This window comes from Schistocerca serialis, chromosome 3, assembly GCF_023864345.2.
Source record: "Schistocerca serialis cubense isolate TAMUIC-IGC-003099 chromosome 3, iqSchSeri2.2, whole genome shotgun sequence".
Lineage (NCBI taxonomy): Eukaryota > Metazoa > Arthropoda > Insecta > Orthoptera > Acrididae > Schistocerca > Schistocerca serialis.
Window position 1 is genome coordinate 870,372,004 of NC_064640.1, and position 25,510 is coordinate 870,397,513.

Genomic DNA, 25,510 nt, shown 5'->3' on the forward strand with positions numbered 1-25,510 from the left:
CATTTCGAAATTTGTTATACATTTTGTTAGGGGAATGCACAGCTGACATATTCGATGTATCACTGGATTATTTCTCACTACAATATTTCCTGACCATTGGCTTGTATCTCGTCAATTCATTTGAGGGAGTTCCTTCTGTTTGTAAACATCCAGCCTAGACTCTTTGGTGACATGTAAAGCGCTGTGTTCAAATTACATTATCGTAATTTCATTTTGTGTACGTTGATAATTAGTACACTGTTGACTATCTGTATGTAGAAAACGAACCGCGATATCTTTCTCCTTCAGTTTTTTGTTCGTGTGGTTGAACGTAAGAACTGTAACAAAATTATATCTTCATGGCAAGAGGAAGGTGATAATAAGTATGCCGTAACGGCATGATAAATTGTAAAACACGTGAGTGCCTCTGATTTGGTGGCAAGCTACTGACGCAAGGCTGTAAGAATTTTTATTTAAGCTTGACATTCGGTACTTCTTATCTGCGTATTACAGTCATTCAGTCTTTCGCGACGTAATCAAGCAAAGACTGCCAGTCGAGTCTCTGCACTGACGAAAGCCGAGTGTCTGGTATGAGGTTAGTAATGTATGGAAAAAAATTGGCGAAAAATCGGGTAGTGTGTACTAGTTAATCACGTGTAATCTGTTTTTTATTCATGATCTAGAAGCCGCAGGTGGAAATAAGTAGATACAAATACGTGTTTTATGCGTGTAGAGTGATCTTCGATCTGCACGAAGATGTTAAGCTAAAATTTTGTCTGGCATTACCACTGAAAATCCCACCTTACCATTGCATTTTAAGAAGTTGTCAGTGAATAGTGCTGTGTGAATTACTTGTGTTGCATATTAATAAACCAATGGGATGACTCTTAATTAAATGTTAGTTTTCGGTTGCAGAATGAAACAGTAATATATAATTGCATTATACCCGTGTTGTCATTGAAGTTTTGATGTTATTACTGTTTGTTGAATAGAACCGCGCTTTATCTTATGTAATAGTGAAGGTTTTAATAAAGTTTATGGAATATAAATGTGATATAAGTTTCAGGTGACAACTGTGGAGTACAAGCGGTCATAATGACACAACAAATTGCTGTTTATAGCGTGCTACATAAATTACCTTCACTTTTAAAAGCTGCTCTTCCACAACTGCAGTTTCATGTGGTGGAACACGGTAAGGAGTCTTGCTGTGCTGCATTTACTTTCTTTATTATCGCAGCGTGTATAAGCCATTGACTATGAAATGGTATTTTAAACAACTTACTAAGTTTTTGTTGGCATTTTAAATTGCGCAACCAGTATTAAAATTTATAATCACTTACTGTAACAAAAAGAAAACTTTGACCACCCCTCTTGTTATGATGGAATGCCCATAATTAAACATGATACATCTGACAGAAAGTACGTCAATGTATGTCTGATAGAGGAGGCTGAAATCTGTTAAAAAAAATCAACAGATACCCTGCACCCAAGCTTCTTCATAGGTTCCAGATACCTACATACGTTTTTTGTTCTCAGTACATGTAAGCTTCAGTGTAATGATTAAAAAAAACACATTAAGCCTATAATGTAGTTAGGTTCACAGTTTAGTACCTACTGCGTTAGTGCATCCTATTATGATGATCAGCAATTGCTAGAAAAATGAATAATTTTTTGGCTGTATAATATACAATCCTATTGGTAGTAATTAGTTATCTACAATGTATACAAATTATTCCCAGTGATTGCTGTGAAATTGCTTTTATTTATGGCCACAGACAATCCTCCCTTCACTAACAACAAACCGTCAGGTCAGTGTCAATTACAGCTGAGCCACCGTGCTTCAGAAACTGAATGGGTTTCATTAAGCAACAGTTGAAATGAAAAATTATTTTTAAACACAGTGATTTTTGTATCTTCCACACAATCACTATAGATAGCTGGAGTGATAACCAACAAAAAAGTTTGTTTTGCATCATATATTGCTGACTGAATTAAAATCTTTAGTGTATATTCTACCACTATCCAGTGCCCATCCCTTTTCTTCTCAAGCCTGCAGCTCTCACCAAAGCAGAATCAAGAAAGAGCAGTATCTGTGAATAGGTCATACTGGCTTGTCTCTCAAGAGAACTCGTGCATTTTTTTGTTGTTTTTGTAAACCTCAAACGGAGTGGTAGAAGCTACTATTTCACGTAATTAATTTTTGTGCTGTACTACTGTTCTTATTTACAGAATAAGACAAGCGAGTAGAAAATGATAATTTTTGTTCTGAACTATTTGTTATATAGTATTTATTGATATTTTATAAATACTCAGATTTACTTATTTAGTGTATGACGTAAAGCATTGTAGGCTATTTTAAAAGTACATGCAAATAAGCTGATGCAAGCTAAGATAAACTGGTATGAATCAGTACAAGCAGATCCATTGGCAATAATGAATGCTGAATAACCGCCTAAAGAATACCTGGAAAACTGGGGAAAGAATTCAGTTACTTTTGAAGATATACTTTTAAAAACTAGAATTTAGCCAAAAATATTATGTCTGAATACTTTTGAAATGCTTTTCTGAGAACACAAATAATCTGTCGCAGAAAGACTTTTCTTTCATGTGACTTTGAGAAAAATTAGGCATTAGAAAGGATCCTATTTTAACAAGTGTTCATTATGCTCCAGGTTCATTCGGTTTCTTTGTCTTCAGACAGTGGAATATGCAACAGTGTCTTTAGATTTGATAGTTTCAATGAAAACAAATAGGCATATGTTCAAAGCATTTATTCTTGTTACAAAAATACACCATATTAATTCAAAGACTCCAAACATTTAGTTATTATATATTTAAGCCTGTAATTGGAAACATTCTTCTGTGGCATTGGGAAATAAAGTAACTTTTTGTAGGGTATTGTAAGGAAAGGGTAAGGTGGCGAGGGTGGCAAGGAGTATTGCACGACTCTGGTAGCTGAAATGTCTGTAGTATAAAGTGCATTGTGCCTGAGGGCTAATCTGTTTTGTTTACTGAAACCTGTGTAGAATGACTAGGCATATGCTGTCAGTTGGTTCGTGAACTGATGTTTTGTCTGGCAGCACTGTATGAGCTGAAATGGATCTTGTGTAAAATTCTGTAGGTCTTCAAGAGAGGTCTCTCAAATAAAACTTGAGCTTTCTAAGATATTTAGTCTTCATCGGTTTTCAAAAGCACAAGTTTTCTCAGCTTGAACAGCGAGAGAATTTTGTGTGTGGATGGCACCCAAAAGACTACGAAGTCATACAATAAACCTTAATTGCAATTCAAAACTTTACTGGAGAAGGATTCGTGCCAATATCTCTGGTTTTTATTGCTTGTGTGGAAATATGACATACAGTTTTTCATTTTACTTTGACGTTTCAAAAGATTTTGTTCTTTTTACCCAGCTGCTGTAATTAGTTTAATTTGGGGAAATGTTTGTGAAAACAGTCATACTATTTTTCAGTGTAAGTACCCTTTGTCTCGCAATACTTGATAGATCGAAGATTCACTGTTCACAACTGACAAAAAGTAAATTTACAAGTACATGTCTGGGTTACATCCTCCAGTGTAGTTAGGGCATGTGCACTGTAATTTTCATAACTCAGAAGTGCCTACATAAAAAGCAAAACTCTACAGTACTTGATGTTGGGAAGGCTACTAAATTTTAAACTAAAATACAGTATACTGAAAATTAGTCACTGTAGGTAAACAGAAATGATACTTTCCGTAATTGAAGTATTGGAAGGAAAAAACAAACCTTTGTCTTAATTGAAGTTGTGTTTGGCTCAAAGTTGTTTAACTCTAAAATCAGACTGGAAATTATTTGTATTGAAGACTCATTCGGTTCAACAATATACAGACATTTAGAAATTTTGTAGCATGTGTAGTGAAAGAAATCATTATTGCTGTTATTGAAGTAGGACACTTTTAAAAAACATCCCATATCTTACAGGAGACATTACTGATCAAAAGTAGGGAGAAAAGGTCATAAATATGTCATGAAGCAAATAACTCTTTAAAAAATTGACAATTTTCTTCTTTGAAAGCCATCTGTCTTAACACTGCAGGGGTTTGCTCATTGTTGTTACTAGCACTAATTCTTACACATCCCTTAGATTTTCTTCGCAAAGAATCATGAATGTGTGCAAAAACACCTGGCTGCCCTCAGATTTGGTCACTTGTATGTGACACTTGTTCCTTTAAAATGAGCACATTACTCCTTAACTATACACATAGTCAGAAATCTATGGATTAAAGTGAGGTGAGTGGAGATGCCATGTTACTGGACTTCAGTGAGAAGTCCATCACTCATTAAATATTTGTTATGTACTGTTGTGCGAGGCATAGAAAATGGCATGGTGCCCCGTTGTCCATAAACCACAGCCTGCAAGGGTAATGTTCTCTGATAGCAGAGGTAGTGTATTACATCGAAATTGGTAGTATTCAGAAACTGCTATTTTGTCCAACAATTTGTGTGGCAGTACATTTCTATCAGGCAATTCGTGCTCACATGTTGACATTAATGCAAACCTGTTGTCTTGTTTCCATGATTGCTTGAGCATTTGGATCTGCCCACACGTGGTTGTTGTGGTAATTTATTTTTCCACGCTGCATTGCACTCACATGACCAGATGTAGACTCTCTGTGTAAAGTTTCATCTCACTGATATCTTGATGCAACAAATGTAATTTCCTCGCGTAGTAGAAATTACCAAATTTCTGATGTAGAATTATGAGCTTATAATTATTTATTGTTTGTTTATACAAATAAATTTTAACCACCAGTTTTTCACCTGGCAATATTGGCTTAACTCTTCATATAACATAGCAGCCTGGTTGATAAAATTATGCTCTTGAATTTTATTTCAATAGGCTATGCTGATTTCCAAAATATACTAAAACATTTGGTCATATAGGAGATCAGTTCAAATAAACTAACAATCGTGCAATGGGGTGGTCCTTCATACTGACTGAATAGAAGTTTGGAGTTCTACTCTGGTTGTGTATATTCCAGTGTCTTAAACGTAATACGCATTGCTCGATGAGGGACAAAGAGGATCTTTGATGATGTGTGAAGCAAATTGTAATTTCTTTGCACCTACATAAATTAAAAGTATTGCCCTGTGTCTTGTTACGAGTTTAAATCATGTAATTAGTATAATAAATAAATTAATTGTAGCTGTTAGTCGTTCTATGTTGATGAGGAGACTTTAATTTGAGGATGGTACTGATTTTATCCTTACATAACATGTATTTTCCAAAAAAAATGTTGCATAATTTTATTTTACCATCATGATTTAGGTGCCGCTGATGCATTGGGTGCTCTCCAAAAGGCTGAAATAATAATTGCAGATGGTTTTCTTTTATCTCCCATCATTCATCAGCTGCCAAATGCAAAGTGGATACAGTGTACCTATGCTGGAGTGGAGAACATTGTTGCAGCTGTTGATAAAACAAAGGTAAGTTATGTTCTTGATTTATTGGTGGGTAAAGTAGAGCTGTGTCATGGTTAGCAGATGCAATTAAATGTATTGCAAATCTTACCATAGCCTGTTTTGATGAGCTTTCTGGAGAATTTCAAATACAGATCTCTATGTTAAACCCTGTCCTTCAGGTATCCCCACAACCAGAAATCACAGGAAGTGAGAGCAGGTGACTGTGCCAGCCAAGCATTTAGAAAAGATTGGCTGATAATCATATTGGAGAAGCAGGTGAACTTCACGAGCGATGTGCAGTGGGTCCCCATCTTCCATTAAAACTGTAGAGTTCAATGCGTGTCTCTCCTGTACAGCGGATGCGACATGCTAACGAAGCATACCGCAGTAATGCTGGTCCATCACACTGCACGTCTTTGGTCCTTAAGTGCCAACCTGTTCAAAAAAGAATGGACCAATCGTGACTGTAATCATGAAGCCACACCATATGGTGACATGTTCATGATACAGAGGAACTTCATGCACATTGACTGGAGGTGAAGATCCCCACATTCAGCAGTTCTGGTGTGCACCTCACCCATCAGAGAAACGTGAACTTCATCTGTCCATAGGATGGTCCAGGGCCAGCCGTCATCAACTTCAATCCTTGTGAGAAAGTGGAGAGCAAAGTCAACATATCATTGTGTGTCCTGTGGTACAAGCTGCTGTATGATATGGATCTCATACAGATACCATTTGAGAATGATTCAGAGCACCTTCCATACAGTGGACCATGGGATGTTCAACTGTCATGACACTGCACACACACTGCCTGATGGTCTGGAATTGCATGCACTGTTGTGTGCCATACCAACAGTGATTTCATCAATCACCTGTGGTGAGCTACCCTCAGTTCTCCAGTGATTTGAACTATTTCATCATGCTCCGCACAGCAGGTGGAGAAAGAGAACCCTTCCGTAATCTTTTCAGCTGGCAAAATTCTCAAAGTGCAGCTGCAGCATTACTGTTGTTTCGATAAAAGAGCTTCACCAATAATGCCGTGCTCCTTTTGTCCAAGCTCATGTTGACACATCAACAAGCACACTGTGACTGGCCAGGTGTGTGAGTCTATGAATCATGATGACTAATCACGGCACCTGGTGGCTGCAGTTGGAACTGGACAGTGGCACTTTGACGCATGGAAATCGTGCATCCCATACTCAGGACATTTTTGCTACCAAGTTTGGTACTCGTGTAGTAATTAGTTTCCATGTTACAACAGGAATGTTTAATTATAACCACCTGGTATATAAGCTCAGTTAGACAGTTATGTGATATTTTTGAATAAGGGCAGAAAAAAAGTTGGTATTATTCCGCCTACAAACATCAGAGAACTATGAGTAATTATTGAAACACAATGCCTCAGTATTTATACAGAAATCATCTGTCACCTTATTGAGTCAGTTCCATATTGTGTTGTTCCACAAAACATAAATGCACAGTTAGTCAGATGTTAATTGAAATATTCTCAGCCACCAGAAGGACAATGCTCAAGCATTCAGTAACCACTGTAGTAAAACTCTTCCAAAACACCAAGAACTTGCGATCACATGTTTAGGCTTTCAGTGGGTGAAAATCAGTGTCTCCAATGGCCTCATTGTTGATGGACTGTTAAACTCTTATCTTCCTTCCTTTCCTTTCTTTCTTTCTTCCTTCCCAACAAACAATGTATTTTTCCCCACCAATACACTTTGCTTGCTCTCTGATCACTAGTAATTCAAGGTTGTTGTCACATTAAAAACTAATATTTAATTTTCCTGTAATTGTAAGAAAATCATCTTTTTAATGCAGTAGACAGATAATGTTAAATTCAGACCATTGGCCACTAAATGCAACAAATTCTTCCTAACAATAACAGAAAACATAGAGACAAAAAGTGTAAGATTCATAGCAGATTCATTAGAATCACAAAGATAGGCATTGCGTACTCTGTCAGCAGACATCCTTTTTGTCAGAAATCATTACCTCTCAGAATATTAAGAAAAGTGCTGAAACTTTGTGCTAGCATGGTAGCTCCCATTTCCTTCCCCCTCATGTTACCTTTGTAATCAGTTTATGAATAAAGGTGTACTTCCTGAAAGATAGAAATATGCAATAGTAACACCTTATTTATAAAAGCTAAGGTAGGTTATCTCTAATCATAGACACTTCTCTCACCTCTAATTTGAGAATATGGGCTGTAACTCTGTGAACTATTTTCATGGCAATTTTTAACACCTTGTTAGTTCAATGTCTGTAAAGGATTCTGCACTGAGAAAGCCATATGTAATCTCACAACAGAATTCTGGTGGAAGTAAACAAGAAAAATGACCCTCTTGGAATTTTCTATGTTCTTTTTGGCCTATTGCAAATCCTATTCCACTTTTTAGACACACACATGAAGTCAAGGATGATTACCTTACATTAAGTAGGCAAAAGCGCATACACATCATCCATGTCTTTGGCATTAAGGACTGTCATAGTCATGTGCATAGACATATGATAGGACCTTTCCATTCAAGGAACAAGAAGACCTGCCAGACAATCACAATCCCTCATTGCTAGTACCTTGATCTGAACATCGTGGTGACCATGATGATGTGACAACACATCAGAACGCGAATATCTGCCAGCCTATCATATGGTGGGTTACTCATGAAATCCAGATCCAGGAAGCTACAGTCCACATTCCTGTTTATGAGGAGAGGAACCAATGCCACATGCTGTGAGTCCTCTGTGGTGAATAACTTACTGGAACATTCTATATATGTGTAAATAGGATAATTCTCTGCTGAGGTGGGTAATACAGCTCTGTGTGTGATCAAAATGTGCTTTCAGTGTGGAGTGTTAGTTGTTACTGAGGATCCTGCTGTTGTAACTGGTTATTTCAGGTGTGCACGCACGCACCTTGTGTGTGTGTGTGTGTGTGTGTGTGTGTGTGTGTGTGTGTGTGTGTGTGTGTGTGTGTGTGTGTGTTTTTCCCCTACACAGTCTCATTGAGCGAGGTGGCGCAGTGGTTAGCACACTGGACTTGCATTGGGGAGGACGACGGTTCAAATCCATGTCCGACCATCCTGATTTAGGTTTTCGGTGATTTCCCTAAATCGCTTGAGGCAATTGCCGGGATGGTTCCTTTGAAAGGGCTCGGCTGATTTTTGTCCCCATCCTTCCCTAATCCAGGCTTGTGCTCCATCTCTAATGACCTCATTTTCGACAGGATGTTAAACACCAATCTTCTCCTCCTCCTACACCGTCTGACTCTTATTGATCACTTCATAATGTGAGAAACTTGTATTTGAATGGTGAATCATGCCACAGCCTTGAATTATTAGTGGTGTAATCAAAGACTTAAGTTTTACTTCAAATGATCCATAGCTCATTTGACATCTCCATGTTTATATCAGTTGCCACTGTTGGCCTCAAATAAAATCTGTAATCTATAAAGGCAGTTTCTTTAAATGACTGCAAAAACAACAGATCTAATGAAATTGGCAGTTGTGTTGCCTAACAACCATTAGTACAAAGTTGTTAACTATGGTGTTTGTTACACATGAATGTGAACCATTTCTGAAAGTAGTTTGAGTTGTGTGAAAAGTAAAAGATGGAGAAGAGCAATTGTATTAGGAATTGTCAGTTCTTCGTGTATGAATAACTTATGGGAATGCAGCTGGTTGTCATATTCATGATTGCTGATGTAATGACATCTAATCAACCCACTAAATGTGCCTTAAAAATGACAGTATGTTCACCTATGGAAGTATTGGTGGTTGTCAGAGGTGTCACCGAGATGCATTCCTGTAAGCTGTTGGAGAGCTTTGTACACCAGATGAAGCTAAAGTTTCACATTGGTAGCATTTAACTACACATTTACATTTCCAAAATTGGCATTTTCCAGCTGTTTATATCATTTTTATTGGTCCCTTCAAATTCTCTCTGTTCCAAGTGTTAATCCCCACCCAATTTTGCATTACTATAATTACAAATATCCCACAATTTACACATAACGAGGTGCACGTAACTGAAATATAATGATGCTGGTGAGCATTGGGCCATATGGATAGAGTGAAGAAAATGATTTTCCTTCAAACTTTTAAGCCTAAGCTTCAGAATTTATGAATAAAATATGAAGTAAGAGCTTTAGCTTCTGGGGACAAAACAGAGAGAAAAGCTTTTCCTTCACCTTGAACTCTGGCCTTGTCATTAGATAAACTGTATGAATAAAGAGAAGTTCTGATTTCATTTTGAAGCAATAGCTTTTAAAATGCGAAGGCTGATCAGTAGTGAACATGTTTGCAGAGTGCAGATGTGGCTTAAGTAGCAGCATGTGTACACCATGAAAAATGCTACAAACCACATCGCTGTCCACTTGAGCATTATAAAACTCTAAATCATTTCACCAAAGAAAATGTTAAAGGGGTTGTGAATCATTTTCTACCAGACACGGGGAAAAACAAGGTGGTGCTGTCATCAGAACAGAGGATGGAGATTTTGCCTTGGTGTGTAGCTGATTCATGATTCCAGTCTCGCACAGCAGGAGAAATGGGGATTCATCAAACTACAGTGAGTAAAAGAGTGAGTAGAGTTTCTAAGAAGATGATGGAAAAAGCTAACATGCAGATCAAATTTTTGTAGTCACCACATGATGTGACTGTGTCAAAAAAAGAATGGATAGAAAAATCTAAGTTTCCAAGTTCTCTAGGTGTAACTGACTGTATGCATGTGCGAATTTCAGAACCTGTGCAGTATAACTTAACAGTTCACTAGTGTTGAGGCTAACTGCCCCAGGTCAGTACATGACTATCAAAGACAGAGAAATGCATGTGTCAAGGCAGAGCTGATTGAATTCTAGAACACTGTGCTTTTGGGTGATGAAGACTATGGTCTAGAGGCCTGGATGATGATCCTCTATTGCAATCCAACAGAGGAGACTCATAAATCATTCAGCAGGCTTTTAAAAAACTAGTGTTGTGATAAAGTGTTGTTTTATCAGCTGAAGGGGGGGGGGGGGGGCTTCCTATTTTGAAGTCTGTGTGCCGAGTTTCCTTACCAAATGTTCCAATAATTATAGCTTGCGGCTTTATTCTGCATAATGTTGTGAGACATCTGCAGAATGAAAATACTGCACAGGATTTCCATGACAGTGGTGATAATGAAGAGGAGCCTGTAACTGAGGGGGAATTTATTAGGAGAGGACATGAAAAAAAGACAATGAATTGCAGCTCTAATACAAAATGCAGGATTTTGAAGTATTTTGTTTATGAAAACATACAGAACTGCTTATCTCTAACAAGCTGTCATTAACATGGTCTAAAGAACAGTATTTGTGTTAAGACTATTTTCATTTTTCTCCTCTTGAGCATTGTTTCCATTGTTAACTTTTGCATTAAGGAAGTTCATTACCACAGTTTCTTTTTCCGTTTGTACCCTTGCCAAGTTCATATGCTCAGGTAGCACCAGCCTGCATAATTCCATGGTACTGAGCACCTTTATCTCATCTGTTTGTGTCAAACATTTTGCTTTATGCAAGGATGGTAGCCTGTCATGTGAACTTGCTGCAGACGAGGCATTGCTTTCTGTTTGCTTCTGTAAGTTCTGATTTCTCTTATAATTCACAATAATATTCTAAGGCCATGGTTAAAAACCTATTATACTTTATGCACATACTGAGCTTTCACCTGTATCAGATGAAGCCAATAAACAGCGAAATCAGATGCCAGTGCCTATTCAACTAAGGTTGCTGACAATGCAGATGAAGCAGATCAGTACAAGCTTTTGCTTTTGTATTAGAAGTAAACGGTAGTAGGAAAAGATAAAAGTTTTTCACACAGCCTGCAGCAAAAGCTCCATTTATTCCTTTTGCTTGCAAGTAAATGCTCTGACTTCTACTTTTATCTCAGTTTTATTCATGTAATGTTTACAGATATTCCACAAAAAATTTTCTTTAGCTCTTGTATCCCTAGTTCTGAGCCAAAACCAATTTGTGTGGCTAGTGCTTTGTCTCCTAACACTGCCAACCTAACAATAACTGTACTGTATGTAGTGTTGTCCATAGTTGTTTTATCAAATGAGATGATGTAGTAAATTTTATAATTTGAAGTTACATATACTTCTTGTTTACAGTTTGTGTCCAGGCCATGTAATCACTTTCAGACTTACTTTGAATGCTTGAAGTATTAAAAATACACATCAAAACATTTGAATGTATTTTTGAACTGGAAAACTAGATAGAAAAAAATTCACCAGAAGAAATTGAAAGAAACTACAATCCTGGCAATTCTGGATTTTTTTTGTCAAAACATATGAACTATCATTGTGTACAATAACTGTAAAACTAATTTATTTGCTTAAGAAGTTGTTTCCCACCATTTACATTTTCCCACAATTTACACCCTTTTTTAAGGTCTCCTGAAAATTGTAAAACAGGTGTTTTTACTCTAGATGAATTGTTGCTTACAAAATTGCAATGTGCTGGCTAAATGAACTGAATGTATATCCTTCATAACTGCCTTCTTAGTAGTAGTTTGTAAATGTGTGATGGGGATATTTTGAATTATTACAGAAATTCCTATAAAAGACCCATTACAGACAGTATAATTTGTGCTGATTGTGTCACTTTTGTATGAAATAGATACTTTTATGTTAATATATTTTGTTTGATTCTGTATTTAATATTCTCTTTTGTTTCGCATTTACTATTGCCTTTTCTGTAATTTTCACCTTGACTTCAATTGTGCCTGATTATGCATGATGTGTTTCAGCTCCCACTTCCTTTTGTAATGACCCGGCTCACTGGTGACCTCTTTGGCGTACAAATGGCTGAATATGTCGTTTCTGAAATTGTCAACAGAGAACGGAATCTGTTTACATACTATGATTATCAGAAGATAGCAAAGTGGGGGAAAGAGAGTTTTTTTCCTGAAGTGAGAACTATGATGGACCTCACTATCGGAATTATGGGCTTTGGTGAGATTGGAAAAGACAGTGAGTTATCAGAGTATACTTTTATTGTCTTTTTTCACTCTTTCAGAAAAAAACCTTCAGAATTTTGTATAAATAATGAATATTTATATGATTTGCTAAACTCAACTGTGGATTAATTTTAATTAATGATATGCTAAGAATGTGTTTCTTTGAGTTGTGAGTTTAGCACTCCCAATTATTGGGAGCTCACACTTATTAAAATAAGCTGGACTGTTTTGCTGTGGTCAGGTGAATTTCTTGTTGAAACCAAATGTTTTGGCCCTTCATCCCTACTTGTTCATCTTGGTTGTAACACTCAGCAAAGCTGCCTGATAATTCCTATGCCATCATGGGGTGGGTTATGGTTCCAAACAACCTTCGTCCCCCCCATTGTGTGTGTACTTCTTCAGCATCATAGGTCTTATTGAACACCAGCAATGTACAGATGAATTAAAGAATACAATAATTCCTGATTTTTCTTACATTAAATAGAAATGAAGTCTAGAGATGGATACTGCTTGGCAGCTACAGTACTCTGCAGATCTACTGAATAACTCAAAAGTTTAGTTGTGGATAACACTATCTTTGCCAGGCTGGGAAGTACTCTAATACAAAACCACTCTCTCAGTATACACACATGCCGTTGGTGCACTCACAGTAGGCATAATGTGTTGTCATTAGAAAAGTAGGGCCTGCGTGTGTGAAAGCAAAGTGTTGATGGTTGGAAATAACAGAGTCCAAATCAGTGTCCAGAAAGTACCAAAGTATTGCAAGGTCATCATGACTAACTCCACTGGAGAACAGGTAGTACATATTACTGAGCTGGGACAAGTGAGACTGAGAGGGTCTGCAGCTGTTCTACACTACTGGCCATTAAAATTGGTACACCACAAAGAGGACGTGCTACAGACGCGAAATTCAAACGACAGGAAGAAGATGCTGTAATATGCAAATTACTAGCTTTTCAGAATATTCACACAAGGTTGGCGCCGGTAGCAACACCTACAACGTGCTGACATGAGGAAAGTTTCCAACCCATTTCTCATACACAAACAGCAGTTGACCGGCGTTGCCTGGTTTAAGGAGGAGAAATGCATACCATCACGTTTCCGACTTTGATAAAGGTTGGATTGTAGCCTATCGCGATTGCAGTTTATTGTATCACGACATTGCTGCTCCTGTTGGTCGAGATCCATTGACTGTTAGCAGAATATGGAATTGGTGGGTTCAGGAGGGTAATACGGACGGCTGTGCTGGATCCCAACGGCCTCGTATCACTAGCAGTCGAGATGACAGGCATCTTATCCACATGGCTGTAATGGATCGTGCAGCCACGTCTCGATCCCTGAGTCAACAGATGGGGACGTTTGCAAGACAACAACCATCTGCACGAACAGTTGACGACGTTTGCAGCAGCATGGACTATCAGCTCGGAGACCATGGCTGTGGTTACCCTTGACGCTGCGTCATCAATGACGGACCTGGCTGCACGAATGGCAAAACGTCATTTTTTCGGATGAATCTAGGTTCCGTTGACAGCATCATGATGGTCGCATCCGTGTGGCGACATCGCAGTGAATGCACATTGGAAGCGTGTATTCGTCATCGCCATACTGGCGTATCAGCTGGCGTGATGGTATGGGGTGCCATTGGTTACACATCTCGGTCATCTCTTGTTCGCATTGACGGCACTTTGAACAGTGGACATTACTTTTCATATGTGTTGCAACACATAGCTCTACCCTGCATTCGATCCCTGCAAAACCCTACATTTCAGCAGGATAATGTACAACCCCATGTTGCAGGTCCTGTACGGGCCTTTCTGGATACAGCAAATGTTCGACTGCTGCCCTGGCCAGCACATTCTACAGATCTCTCACCAATTGAAGCCATCTGGTCAATGGTGGCCGAGCAACTGGCTCGTCACAATACACCAGTCACTACTCTTGATGAACTGTGGTATCGTGTTGAAGCCGCATGGGCAGCTGCACCTGTACACACCATCCCAGCTCTGTTTGACTCAATGCCCATGTGTATCAAGGCCGTTATTACAGCCAGAGGTGGTTGTTCTGGATAGTGATTCCTCAAGATCTATGCACCCAAATTGTGTGAAAATGTAATAAGATGTCAGTTCTAGTATAATATATTTGTCCAATGATTACCCATTTATCGTTTGCGTTTCTTCTTGGTGTAGCAATTTTAATCGCCAGTAGTCTAAAATCTGCCGCTGTCGTTTATCATTGTGACCTGGCTCTGTCAATATACCACTCCATGCTGCACCTAGTGACATCACCAGATGTATGTGTAATTACACTGATTAAGCCATTGATACATCCATGAGGTTTATTTATTTATTTATTCCATGTGATCTGATGGTACACAGTGTGTTACAGATGTCGGATAAAATCAGTTAACATTGTTAACATACAGTAACCTAATGTATTATATTACAAAGATTGGTTAAGTTTACTTCACTCCATTGCAGAATGTTTTCAGTTTTACATAAATAGCAAGATTGTTGTTCTAGGTATTCATTTATACAGTAAAAACAGTGACACAACAAATTTGACTTCACGGCTTTACTAAATTTTATGTTGTCTTCAATGGACTTAATACTATTGGGAAATTAGTTGAACAGTTGGAAGCCCATGTGGAAAGCTCCCTTTTTACACAGTTGAGTGTTTGTACATAAAACATGCAGATTTGAGTTTTTGCTGGTGTTGTGTTTATCTATTTCATTATTTTTTGTGACTCTGGAGTTAGTTGGCACTATGTGTTTTCTGAAAAATTTTAGAGTCTCGAGAATGTGTAGGCAAAGCAGATTCGACACCCACTTCTCCTGTCATCTCGACCCGTTATCATCGGGAAGCCTCCTCCTCAACACTTTACGGCCAGTCAAACAACACCTATGGACGTTAGCAATCTACAGGCCACCTCCATCAAGACCAGTGCAAAAAATTCAAAGGGGGGAAAAGTGTTGTGACTCACCGATCTTTCAAAGTGCCGCCGTGCAGTTATGCGCGTCCTCTACATGCGGCGCTGTCTGCCAGCCTTGCAGCAGTCACGCCACCTAAGCGGCCAGCCGGGCAGTGGCCGCTAGACTTGGACTCAGTGCTGATTGAGTTGACTGTTCCAGTGTACACATGTCTTACTTGTTTATTTGATCTGTGACTTACACGTATTGTGTCGTCCTAGAAATATATTTGTTCAACTTGACTTTATAACAGTTTACCCACTCTGGATAGAATTACCAAGTATAATAGAAAGATTGAGTTAACCTTTCTAACAATGAAATAAGTGGCTGTGGCATGCAGTCTTCCTACATTAATGATAAAATCTTCAAATAACACTTACATAAGTACAGAATACCAATTAAGAGATAGGGGTTGCATAAGCTTGATACTATTGCACAAACTCCTTTAGGTGTACCAAACATGTATAGTTCCTACCAAGTAAGCTTTAACATCTATATCTCAGCTTTACACAAGCACAGTCTCTTACATGTAGACTGTAGCTGTAAGGGTGCATCAAGGATCATAAAACATAGGCAGGCTTTCCCATAGGTCTTTATTCACAGACTTCATTGAAAAAGCAGTAAGAATATATGGCACTGGAGTGCACAAAATTGACATCATCTGCAATATTCATGGCATGATATTAAGCAATGCTGACAGGTTATTCACTAATGAACAAATACATGTTAAATCTTCCAGCTAGCCACAAGATTTGAGGTCACATGTTTCATCTTCGGGTCACATGTGTTACTGGCAATTGTTGGTTGTTTGTGGCTGAGGGACAATCTCTTTAGGCGAGTTGTAGCATTTGTGCATAAAATCCAGACCGCTAGTCCAATTAGAAGCAGAGTTAGAGGAGGGAAGACAGCTATGCAGCATTACAGTCATCATGTATTTGAGGAGAGGTGAGTCACTGACATGTGCAACAGCACAATCCAGGGTAATTTGTTCATTCTCATGGTCTATGAACCCATCCATGGATTGTAGCAATGGATATCAGTGACCATAGGCGGTGCCATGCAGTTATTGTGGTGACTCATTTCAAAGGGTAGTTCGGAGGTCCAAACTCAGGTTAAAGGTGTGTTCTAATTGAGCAGCCAGGTTAGTTGTTGGTTTGATGAGATCATAATGGGAACTACCACATAAGACTGCAACCAGTTAAAGTTACACTGTGGGACTCAGTAATGACCAAATTATGATAGTTGTTAGTGGTCCTGGTACAGTGTACAACCAGCTGTTTCTGACAGTGGCAAATACTGGATCCTGTACTGTGATTACAACCTGAGGGCATGCTGATGCAGAAATTTCAGCTAACAATAGAGATGTGGTTCCTGGTTTGTAGTACTATGTTAGAGCAGTGCCTTTTTAGCTTGAGTGCAGCAGTGGAGATTGGCTGTTGACATAGTTGAACTGCATATGATGGTTCTTACTAATTATCAGGAATTCATGTGTTTGCCAAGTAATGTGTTTCTGCAAGGCACTCCATGCAGCTGGAAAGGCGTGTAACCAATAACATTCGAATTTGCTGTTAGTGCAGGGGATAGGCAGGTGCATCCTTACATTGAGCTGATCATGAAGATGGGATGGATGTACACTAACAGCAGTGTAGTAGTGAGGTAAGATACACTCTTGAACAGGATAAATCATTTGTAAATGTACTGCATTTTGAGTGGTGGTATTGGTTAAGATATGCAAAGCATTGCAGTAGGACTCAGACTAGCACAAAGTTTATGCTGTAACCCCAAATGGGTAACAGTATGCAGAGTATTTAAGCAGAACTGAGTAGCGTGAGTGTTATAAATGAGGATCTGCAAAGCTTTAGTCATTTCTAATGCAGTGGTAATGTTGCATAGTCCTCCATGCACCATCAAAAGATTATGGTAAATAATGTTTTTAAACTTCTCATAATGTTGTGCTAGTCCCGTGGTGACTGTACTAATCTGCCAAGTACTGGCAAGCAAGTTGTTCTCTGTGAGAGTTAATTATATCTGTTGTTGGACAAGACTACTTTGAGCATTTACAGCGGATGATGTTGCATGATGGCTAGCTTTATTTCATCGGTCTGCATCCAAATGGTCATGTTGTCCAAACAACATTTTTGAGAATGGGCTTGCTGGCATCGAACCATGCATTCTTGGTTTGTTAGTGTGGGACGTTGTAGGTGACAGTGCCTAGTTGCTCCCGTGTATTAGTAATCCACTTGGACTAAGTTGCACAAGGAACAGAATGTTTCCTTCTGACCTTACTGTCTCAAAATGGGTTAACAATTTAATAAGAGCTTTGCTACATGACGTAAGTTGAATTCTTCCTCTTGAAAGAGTGTTAGATTAACCTTGGTAAATTGGCATGTGGTAGGGAACATATAACAACAGTCCAGTCAATGAGTGCCCAAAAGAGGGGTGTAGACTGTATGGAATACGCAAAAAATTTGATTTTATGACTATTTTTAGGAATATTTAGGAGGGGGAGTGGAAAAGTCCCATTCTTTGGTTTTTTACTTATATCTCAGAAGGGTGCACTGTAGAAAAAATCTTCCAGATAAAAATGAAAGCTAATTCAGTTTCCTGTAAAATTATCTCTATACATATTTGTCAAATTCCCAGCAGTTTTCGAGATACATGTATACTGAAAATAAATAATTTTCGAAAAATGATTTTTACCTCTCTTTTTGTCAAACATTTGCTTCTAGTGCCTCCCATAATCATTGGTGAATAAAATTGTCAGAAACGAAGTCGTAGAGCACTTTCAATTTTATGTGCACTTACACCACTTCATCTTCAACCACTCAAAAGTTGTACACTCAATTTTGATGTTCCTCTGGAAATGAGTATGTTGAGAGCCTGTTGCATTTTAGCTGATTTAACTTGCTATTGTGACGACAAACGACACTTTAAAATGGAAATATGGTAACTGTAATTAAAAAACAACACTTTTTATAAGTATAGCTTTTATTATATTGTTGCAAATCATATATTGAAATTATTTACTTGGACTGATAATAATTCAAAAATGGGAAAAAGTACATTCAAGGCAACATCTTGGTTTTTTTGAGACAGAAAGTTCATTTGCCTTTGTCAGCAGTGGAGAGACAGTTATTTCCGGGAAAGGGTTGACAATGGGGAGGCCCCTCAAGGAACAAAGGAACAACAAAGACTGGCCACATGTCTTCCTCCAAACAGCTGGGTAGAGCGGGTGGGGGGGTTAGTTCTCTCTCACTTCTTTTCTTTATCTTCAGTTCACTTAATATGTTCATTGAGCATTTTAGAGACAGTTTTTGTGTCAGTGTTCAGCATTGATTTTTTGGGAATTGCTTTAATTTACATCAACAGCATAGAACTGGCTACTCAGTGTTTCGTGTGTGATGAAACAATCAATGGACTGGGTGATGGTATTTCCACAGTCACAAAAACAGGAATATTATCACTCGTCAAAGTGAGTAGAGAAAGAGATGGCAACAGCTCCTGTTTAGAGGGTTTTGATGCCATTCTCATTCCTACTGAATGTAAAAAAAAACACCAGACTGCAATCCATCAAGGCTCATTTAAAGATACAGGCACTGTCAATGTCCTCTGAACCACCTGAGCCTGCACCTGTGAGATCCAAACAATTCAAATTTGATTTCAAAATTATTAGGTCATTATGCATGAAACCCTAAACATCCACATATGAAGACTATGTTTCAAACACAATGGAACAGTTTAGTGACTTACTGGAGGGGAATAGTAACTGTCAGTTTACTGTAAATGGAATTCTGGACACTATTACTGGGAGGAAACCTGAGTGGAGAACTGTCAAGACAGAATGGTTACAGAGGTTTTAGAGACACTGGGTGCAAATTGCTAACCTACACTTGGTATGATAACAAGGAAAATAATGGGAAAGAAGGGCAACTCAGAATCATCCAAAAAGGAGGAATCAAGGAAAAAGTGTGTTGCTGTTGGACATCCCATCACATCAGTAGTCTGGCCTCATACCTGCTTGTCATCAATATTGACAGGCATCTCCATTCTGCTCCACAGGAAATATGCCTCAAAGAACTTGGTTGATCTTCTAGCAAGTCTGGGTTTCAGCTCACCATGTTGTGAAGTACAAAAATTGGAGTTTTCTGTGTTACCCAGGCTCAGCTAAACTACAAGCCAGCTGCATTCAACCAACTTGTTTTTGATAATGTGACTTTCAATGTTTGTACCATAGATGGGCTTACTACCTTCCACATTATGTGTGGGATCAAATGTCTTGCTCCATCCAAACATGTTGAAAGAGATTCAGAAATATCCGAATTGAACACAATACCTGTGTCTGCTGCAACTGGAAAATTTGGAACAGTTCCCCTATAAACATGAAAGGAGGTCTACAAAATGTGCCTGTGGCTATCATTAATAAACCAGAAGAGCCACCACATCTGGCTCCACATGACATTCTGCAGTTTGTTGCCAAAAAGCAAGGTATTGCAGTCCCAGAATGAAAGGGGTACATTCATTGTATAACAAAAGGAAAACCAAGTGAAAATACTAGAGTGATTGTCCTTCCTTTCTTAAATGTTCTGCTCCTCCTCACCCCCCCCCCCCTTTCCCCCAAATAGAATATGACACAGTATTCAATAGGGGCCTCCTGGCCAACAATGCCATACGCTCATTTCCATTCTCATCAACTATTATATTGGAAAGCAGGGATATTGTTGCAGCTACCATGAATACATCACACTCTAAGATGCCGAGTTATGTTGTATATCTTGATGGATTTCACCTGCTGTCGTCACTTCTGGGGTGTGTAGGGTACCTCACATGATGCAGGCTGGTTTGAAAGAAGTTTTATTCAGTATAAATTCTTCATTATCAGTGGACAAAGTGCTGAAGGGGCACACCTTTGCCAGAACAGTGTGGGGTCATTTTCTTGTTGAAAATACCTTGTCAGATAAAGTTGAAGTCTCGAAGGAAGTGCAGAAATGCATCTGCACCCATATGTCACATTTCCTCTTCAAGTCTCCTTCATCAAATTCTTCAAACCAATCCAAATTATTCGAATCAGTGGCTATCAAATTTAGGAAAGTGGGGGACAGGATCAGCAACAATGGACCCGTTGCAGTGCTGTGGATCCAGTACTTCAAAATGGTGGTGAATTTGATAAAGGAGTACATCCATGCAGAAAGGTCTGACAACTTCTTTGCTCATCTGAACGGCTGTAAGCAAATGATACTCTATTTTCACGCTGCTGAACACTTCCTGTATGTCAAGTCTTGCCATTTATATGATGTGGTACCCAAAAGAAATCAAACTAATTTTTTGGTGGGCAGCACTTTTTTAGCACCCTGTTTTGCCACTAGGAGTGCATAGGGTGAACGCTTCAGGGTCAGTAAGCCGAATGCTGTCACTGAAGAAGACGGTGTTGGTAAGATGCAGTTCAGATGTACCTGAGAACTATCCTTACTTATCAACGGGAAAATTTTAAAACTGCCATGTCTTAAAATGCACAGAAAACAATAAAAGGAGGATGGGGGCCACTATGCTCACAGATTGGATTCTTAATTTGCATAAACAATAAGACATTTCCCAATTAGAATAAAGTATTCTATATAGCCTTTAATGTTCAGTATTGACCTACAAGAGTAACAAGGAATCTGTACTGTAATAAAACTGGACAAGATCAAAAGTGCAGTTTTTCTTATCTTGCGGTATTCATATTGACTGTGAGCTGTTGATTAGTGAAAATATCCATACATTCTTCTGTTGCAGTTGCAAGAACTCTGAAGTCACTAAGAGCAGAAATCTGGGCACTTGTTAGAAAAATTCCAGAGGATAAGGAGAAACTAGCATTTGTTGATAATTATCGGTGAGTTTTGCTATCGTTAAATATAAGCATGTAATACATTAAGGTACCTATAGTGTGAATCTAGAATGTAAGGGAACAGGACAGAGCACTCACTAAAATGCCTGCTGAAACTTAATGAACATTACTGGTGATGATACCTGTGTTTACTATTACAATATATGTGAATGGGGTAGAAGCTAAAGGAGGCAGATTGTCACTTAAAAATGATGGTTATGGTACTTAGATATTATGTTTTACATAAAAACTGACAAGTTGTAATGCCTCAGTGTCAATCTACTGTCCAGTGACAACATACTTCTAGGAAGCTTAGAAGAATGGTAATTATATTTTATGATAAACTAGGCATAATTCACAAGGAACCCTTTCCCATGGAAATATGGTGCTCACACATTAGTGCTAGAATTATTGTTTGTCAGGGTCCAGTACACTATCAGATCAAAAGTATCTTGACACCCCCATGTAATGTGGAATTGACCACTAGATATCATGAGAGGACGACCCACCAGTATGAAAGGAGGCTGGGAGTATTGTGTTGTCAGTAGTGAAGCAGTAACAGCAGAATGGGTGAGTTAGGAGAGCTCAGTAACTTCAAACGAGGATTAATCATTAGATGTCACTTGAGTAACAAAGCCATCAGGGAATTTTCAACCCTTCTAAAGCTGCTGAAGGTGACTGTTGGTGATATGATTATGAAGTGGAAATGCGAAGGAACAACCACAGCTAAACCAAGACCTAGCAGACCTTCGCACTGACAGACAGGGACCATCAAGCATTAGAGGGGTGATTGTAATAAATTGGATGAAATCAGTTGGAAGGAACTAATTGCTATCAGCAGCCTGTTAGCACACTGACTCTGTGCGGGCAGTTAAAAAGGATGGGGTACAATGGTCAAGCAGATTCTTGTAAGCCACACATTTTTGTAGTCAGTGCTAAGCAACACCTGAAGTGATGTAAAGGATGCGACCACTGTACAGCAGATGGCTGGAAATGGGTGATTTGGAACAGTGAATCACATTACTCTATGGCAATCTGATGGAAGGGTTTGTGCGTGGAGAATGTTACTTGCCATGATGTGTAGTGCCAACAGTGATGGAGATGTTTTTCATGGTTAGGGCATAGCTTCCTTTTTGCACTCCAGGAAATGCTAAATGCTGAAGGATATGAACATGTCTTATAGCATTGTGTTCAACCTCACAGTAGAAGAACAGTTTGAAGATGATGATGTATTGTGTTAGCATGACAATGCACAACACCTGTGAGACAATGGTTTGTGGACAATATCATTCCTATAATGCACTGGCTTGTCCATAGTCCTGACTTGAGACCTGCGGAATTCCTGTGCGATGGGTTAGAACACCCAACATCACTGTCTTCTGTGGTTTAGGTTCTTGAGAAAAACTGGGCTTCCATTCTTCTGCAGATATTCAGTCACCTCATCAGAGTTCAAGGCATCATAAAGGTGAAGGGTGGATATGGATACATTCCATATTTATGTCCTCTAATTGGTGTGCAGACCCTTTTGATCAAATAGTTTGTGCCTGAATGGAAAATTCGCTGAGTAAGATTGCCCTCAGCTGTATGGCTACAGTCTCTCTTGTTTCTGGGACAATTTGTAATACAGAATTAAACTACAGTATTAAGCACTGACCAAATTTAGATTTAATGTCATGTTCCATTTTAGATATTTCAATTTTTCAAGTTGCATGAAAGATAAATTTTACAAAGATATGCATCACATTAAAGTCAGACATGCTAGTTGAAGATGATTTATTCAGAAACATCTAGAAATATCTTTTAGATGGCAATGCGGAAAAATTTGTGGTCTAGCGCAGAGATGGTATTAATGTAAGTCAGGCATTAACTTGATTTCCAGAATAGTATTGAATGTATATTTTTATAGTATTAATGTTTTGTTCAAATGGGTAAATTGTAATGTTGTGCAGTCATACTATTGCTATCACTTTATTGTCGATGGAAATTTGTCCAAGATTGGTGAAGGTGTGTATAAGGTCGTCTCCTTAATTGTCAATCATTGAGAAGTGGTCAGCTGAATTCAAACATGGGTTTCCTTCACTTGAAGATGATCACATAAAGAACAATTGAATGGCAATGCTAGGTGAAATTAGTGGAAAGTCAGAATAAGGTACCGGACAATCAACAAGTAAAGGTGTCTAAAATGGTGCCTTTTGCACATCAAAATAAATAGTACAAAACATTGTATGTGATGAACTAACGATGCGAAAGGTTTGTGGTAGATGGGTGCCACATTTATTGAATACTGACTAAAACAATTGCAAAAATGAATTTCTCGACCATGTTTTGACTATTTTAACATTAACGAAATAGATTTTGTGCTCCTATTTTTGCTGTGGATGAGGGCCAGATAAAATAGCGATCAAAGCAGATGGTGGCGGCTGGTGGCCTTGCACCAAAAAATGTGAATTCAGTCTTGTCTATCAGGAAAGTGAGCAGTTGATGTTTGTGGAGTTCATAATGCCTGCTCCATTCACTGCCACTGCCTACCATCATGATGTGAGGTCTAAAGAGGGTCAGGAACTGTCAGAAACCAGCAACCTCAAGTCTAATGCAGCAATAGAATGACAAAAAAAAAAATTACAGAAGAGTTCAAAAATATTTTCTTGAGGAACATGCTTGGCTGCGGGAAAATTGTGGAAACTAAGCTACAAATTACTGGTACATGCACCCTGTCCACCAGATTTGATAGCATTTTACTCATATCTATTCCCAAATCTAAAAGTATGTGCAATGAGAAAATATTCTGAGTTCAAAGTATAGGGAGAACACAGTTTATGCTAACTTGCACTGGTGGTAACATAGAGACCATCTGAATGAAACAGGTGGTTCTGGAGGGAAATGACAGTGGTATTAACAAAATGAACAGATAAGCAAAACAAATTCAGAGCATAGCACAGTTGTTTTAAGTGTAAACAATCAGGGGAGTAATCTATATCACAAACTATTCATTGGCGTATAATGAAAGGCTTCAGAGACTATTGTGAGACTGGCTAACAAGAGCTGGGCCATGGCAGTTACCGTATTTACTCGAATCTAAGCCACACTTTTTTTCCGGTTTTTGTAATCCAAAAAACCGCCTGCGGCTTAGAATCGAGTGCAAAGTAAGCGGAAGTTCTGAAAAATGTTTGTAGGTGCCGCCACAACTAACTTCTGCCGTCGAATATATGTAGCGCTACACAGGCATGCTTTGCAGGCAAAGATAAATACTGGTACCAAAACCTCTGTGTCAGTAAATAAATTTAAAAAAAGGGTGGAAGACAAGCTTTTTTCTCCGCCACGAGTTTCGACCACTGCATTTTCATACATTATCCAACGAAGTAAATACAAATTCCGTATTGTTCATCTTCGAATGTAGCAGCATTTCAATGTACTACGAAAATCTGATTGGCAAGACTGTTTGGGATGTTTGTCAATATGGCCAACTCTACATTCTGAATTTTTTCCTACCTGTGAGAAGAGATGGTTGCTGATAGGAACTATTATGAATTGTGAATCACACACAGTATTCTCTTTACCATAAGAATAATACAAATTTAAACTTTTTGCCATGTATTCTTTCATGTTTGCTGCTATCTCATTTAAATGCTGTCTGCCTAATAAACTACAAAACTAGAGTGAGACAACAGCAAACGCGGAAGAATATACATATCATGCCATGTTTATATTCGTTTTATTCTTATGCCTAATAGTGATACAGTCAGAAATGAAGCATGGCAATTGACTAGATTTTTAAATCTAAGGTGACTCTAAGTTCTGTGCAGAATGTAATATACCAAAGAGGCATCTGCAAAGATTTTCAAACGGAGAAAAATTTTCGCTAAACTCTCGTTCAGAACATCTATCATACGCAGTCTATTATTTGGTTCTTGTTGATCATTATCAAAGAAAGCAGCAGTGTAAGTAACAGCAAATAGCAGTCTCTTGCCATTGTTTCGCCAATGAGACGATTCCTCTCTCTCTCTTTTTAAGCGACGGTAGCGCGCACAAAAGCAAGCCATGCCGCGAGCGGCGACAGGTCGTAAACACTCATTATCAGAATGTGACAAACAATGCATGACACAGTACAGTGATGCATTTTCAGCTTAGAGTGACTAAACACCTATAACAAAGAGAACGGCACTTATCAGATCAAAGAAAAATAAGCAATCAATTCAAACCAGACGAAGCACGCAAAAAAGGAAGGGTACCAATAAAAAATACGGATGGAGCGCCTGACGCATAGCAATGGTTACCTGGT

General features: G+C 38.5%; 1 protein-coding gene across 4 annotated transcripts in view; it reads left to right on the forward strand.

Annotated features, from left to right (window-relative positions):
- The first annotated feature begins 243 nt into the window (after positions 1-243).
- LOC126471028 (glyoxylate/hydroxypyruvate reductase A-like) overlaps positions 244-25,510 on the forward strand; it is a 62,021-nt gene continuing 36,754 nt past the window's right edge. Inside the window, exons 1-5 of one of the 4 annotated variants that reach the window (XM_050099089.1) lie at positions 244-396; positions 1,040-1,171; positions 5,283-5,440; positions 12,193-12,415; positions 21,141-21,237. In XM_050099089.1, the coding sequence (XP_049955046.1) occupies positions 378-396; positions 1,040-1,171; positions 5,283-5,440; positions 12,193-12,415; positions 21,141-21,237 (629 nt within the window). In that variant the 5' untranslated portion in view covers positions 244-377. The other 3 variants (XM_050099090.1, XM_050099091.1, XM_050099093.1) reach the window with 3 other exon arrangements.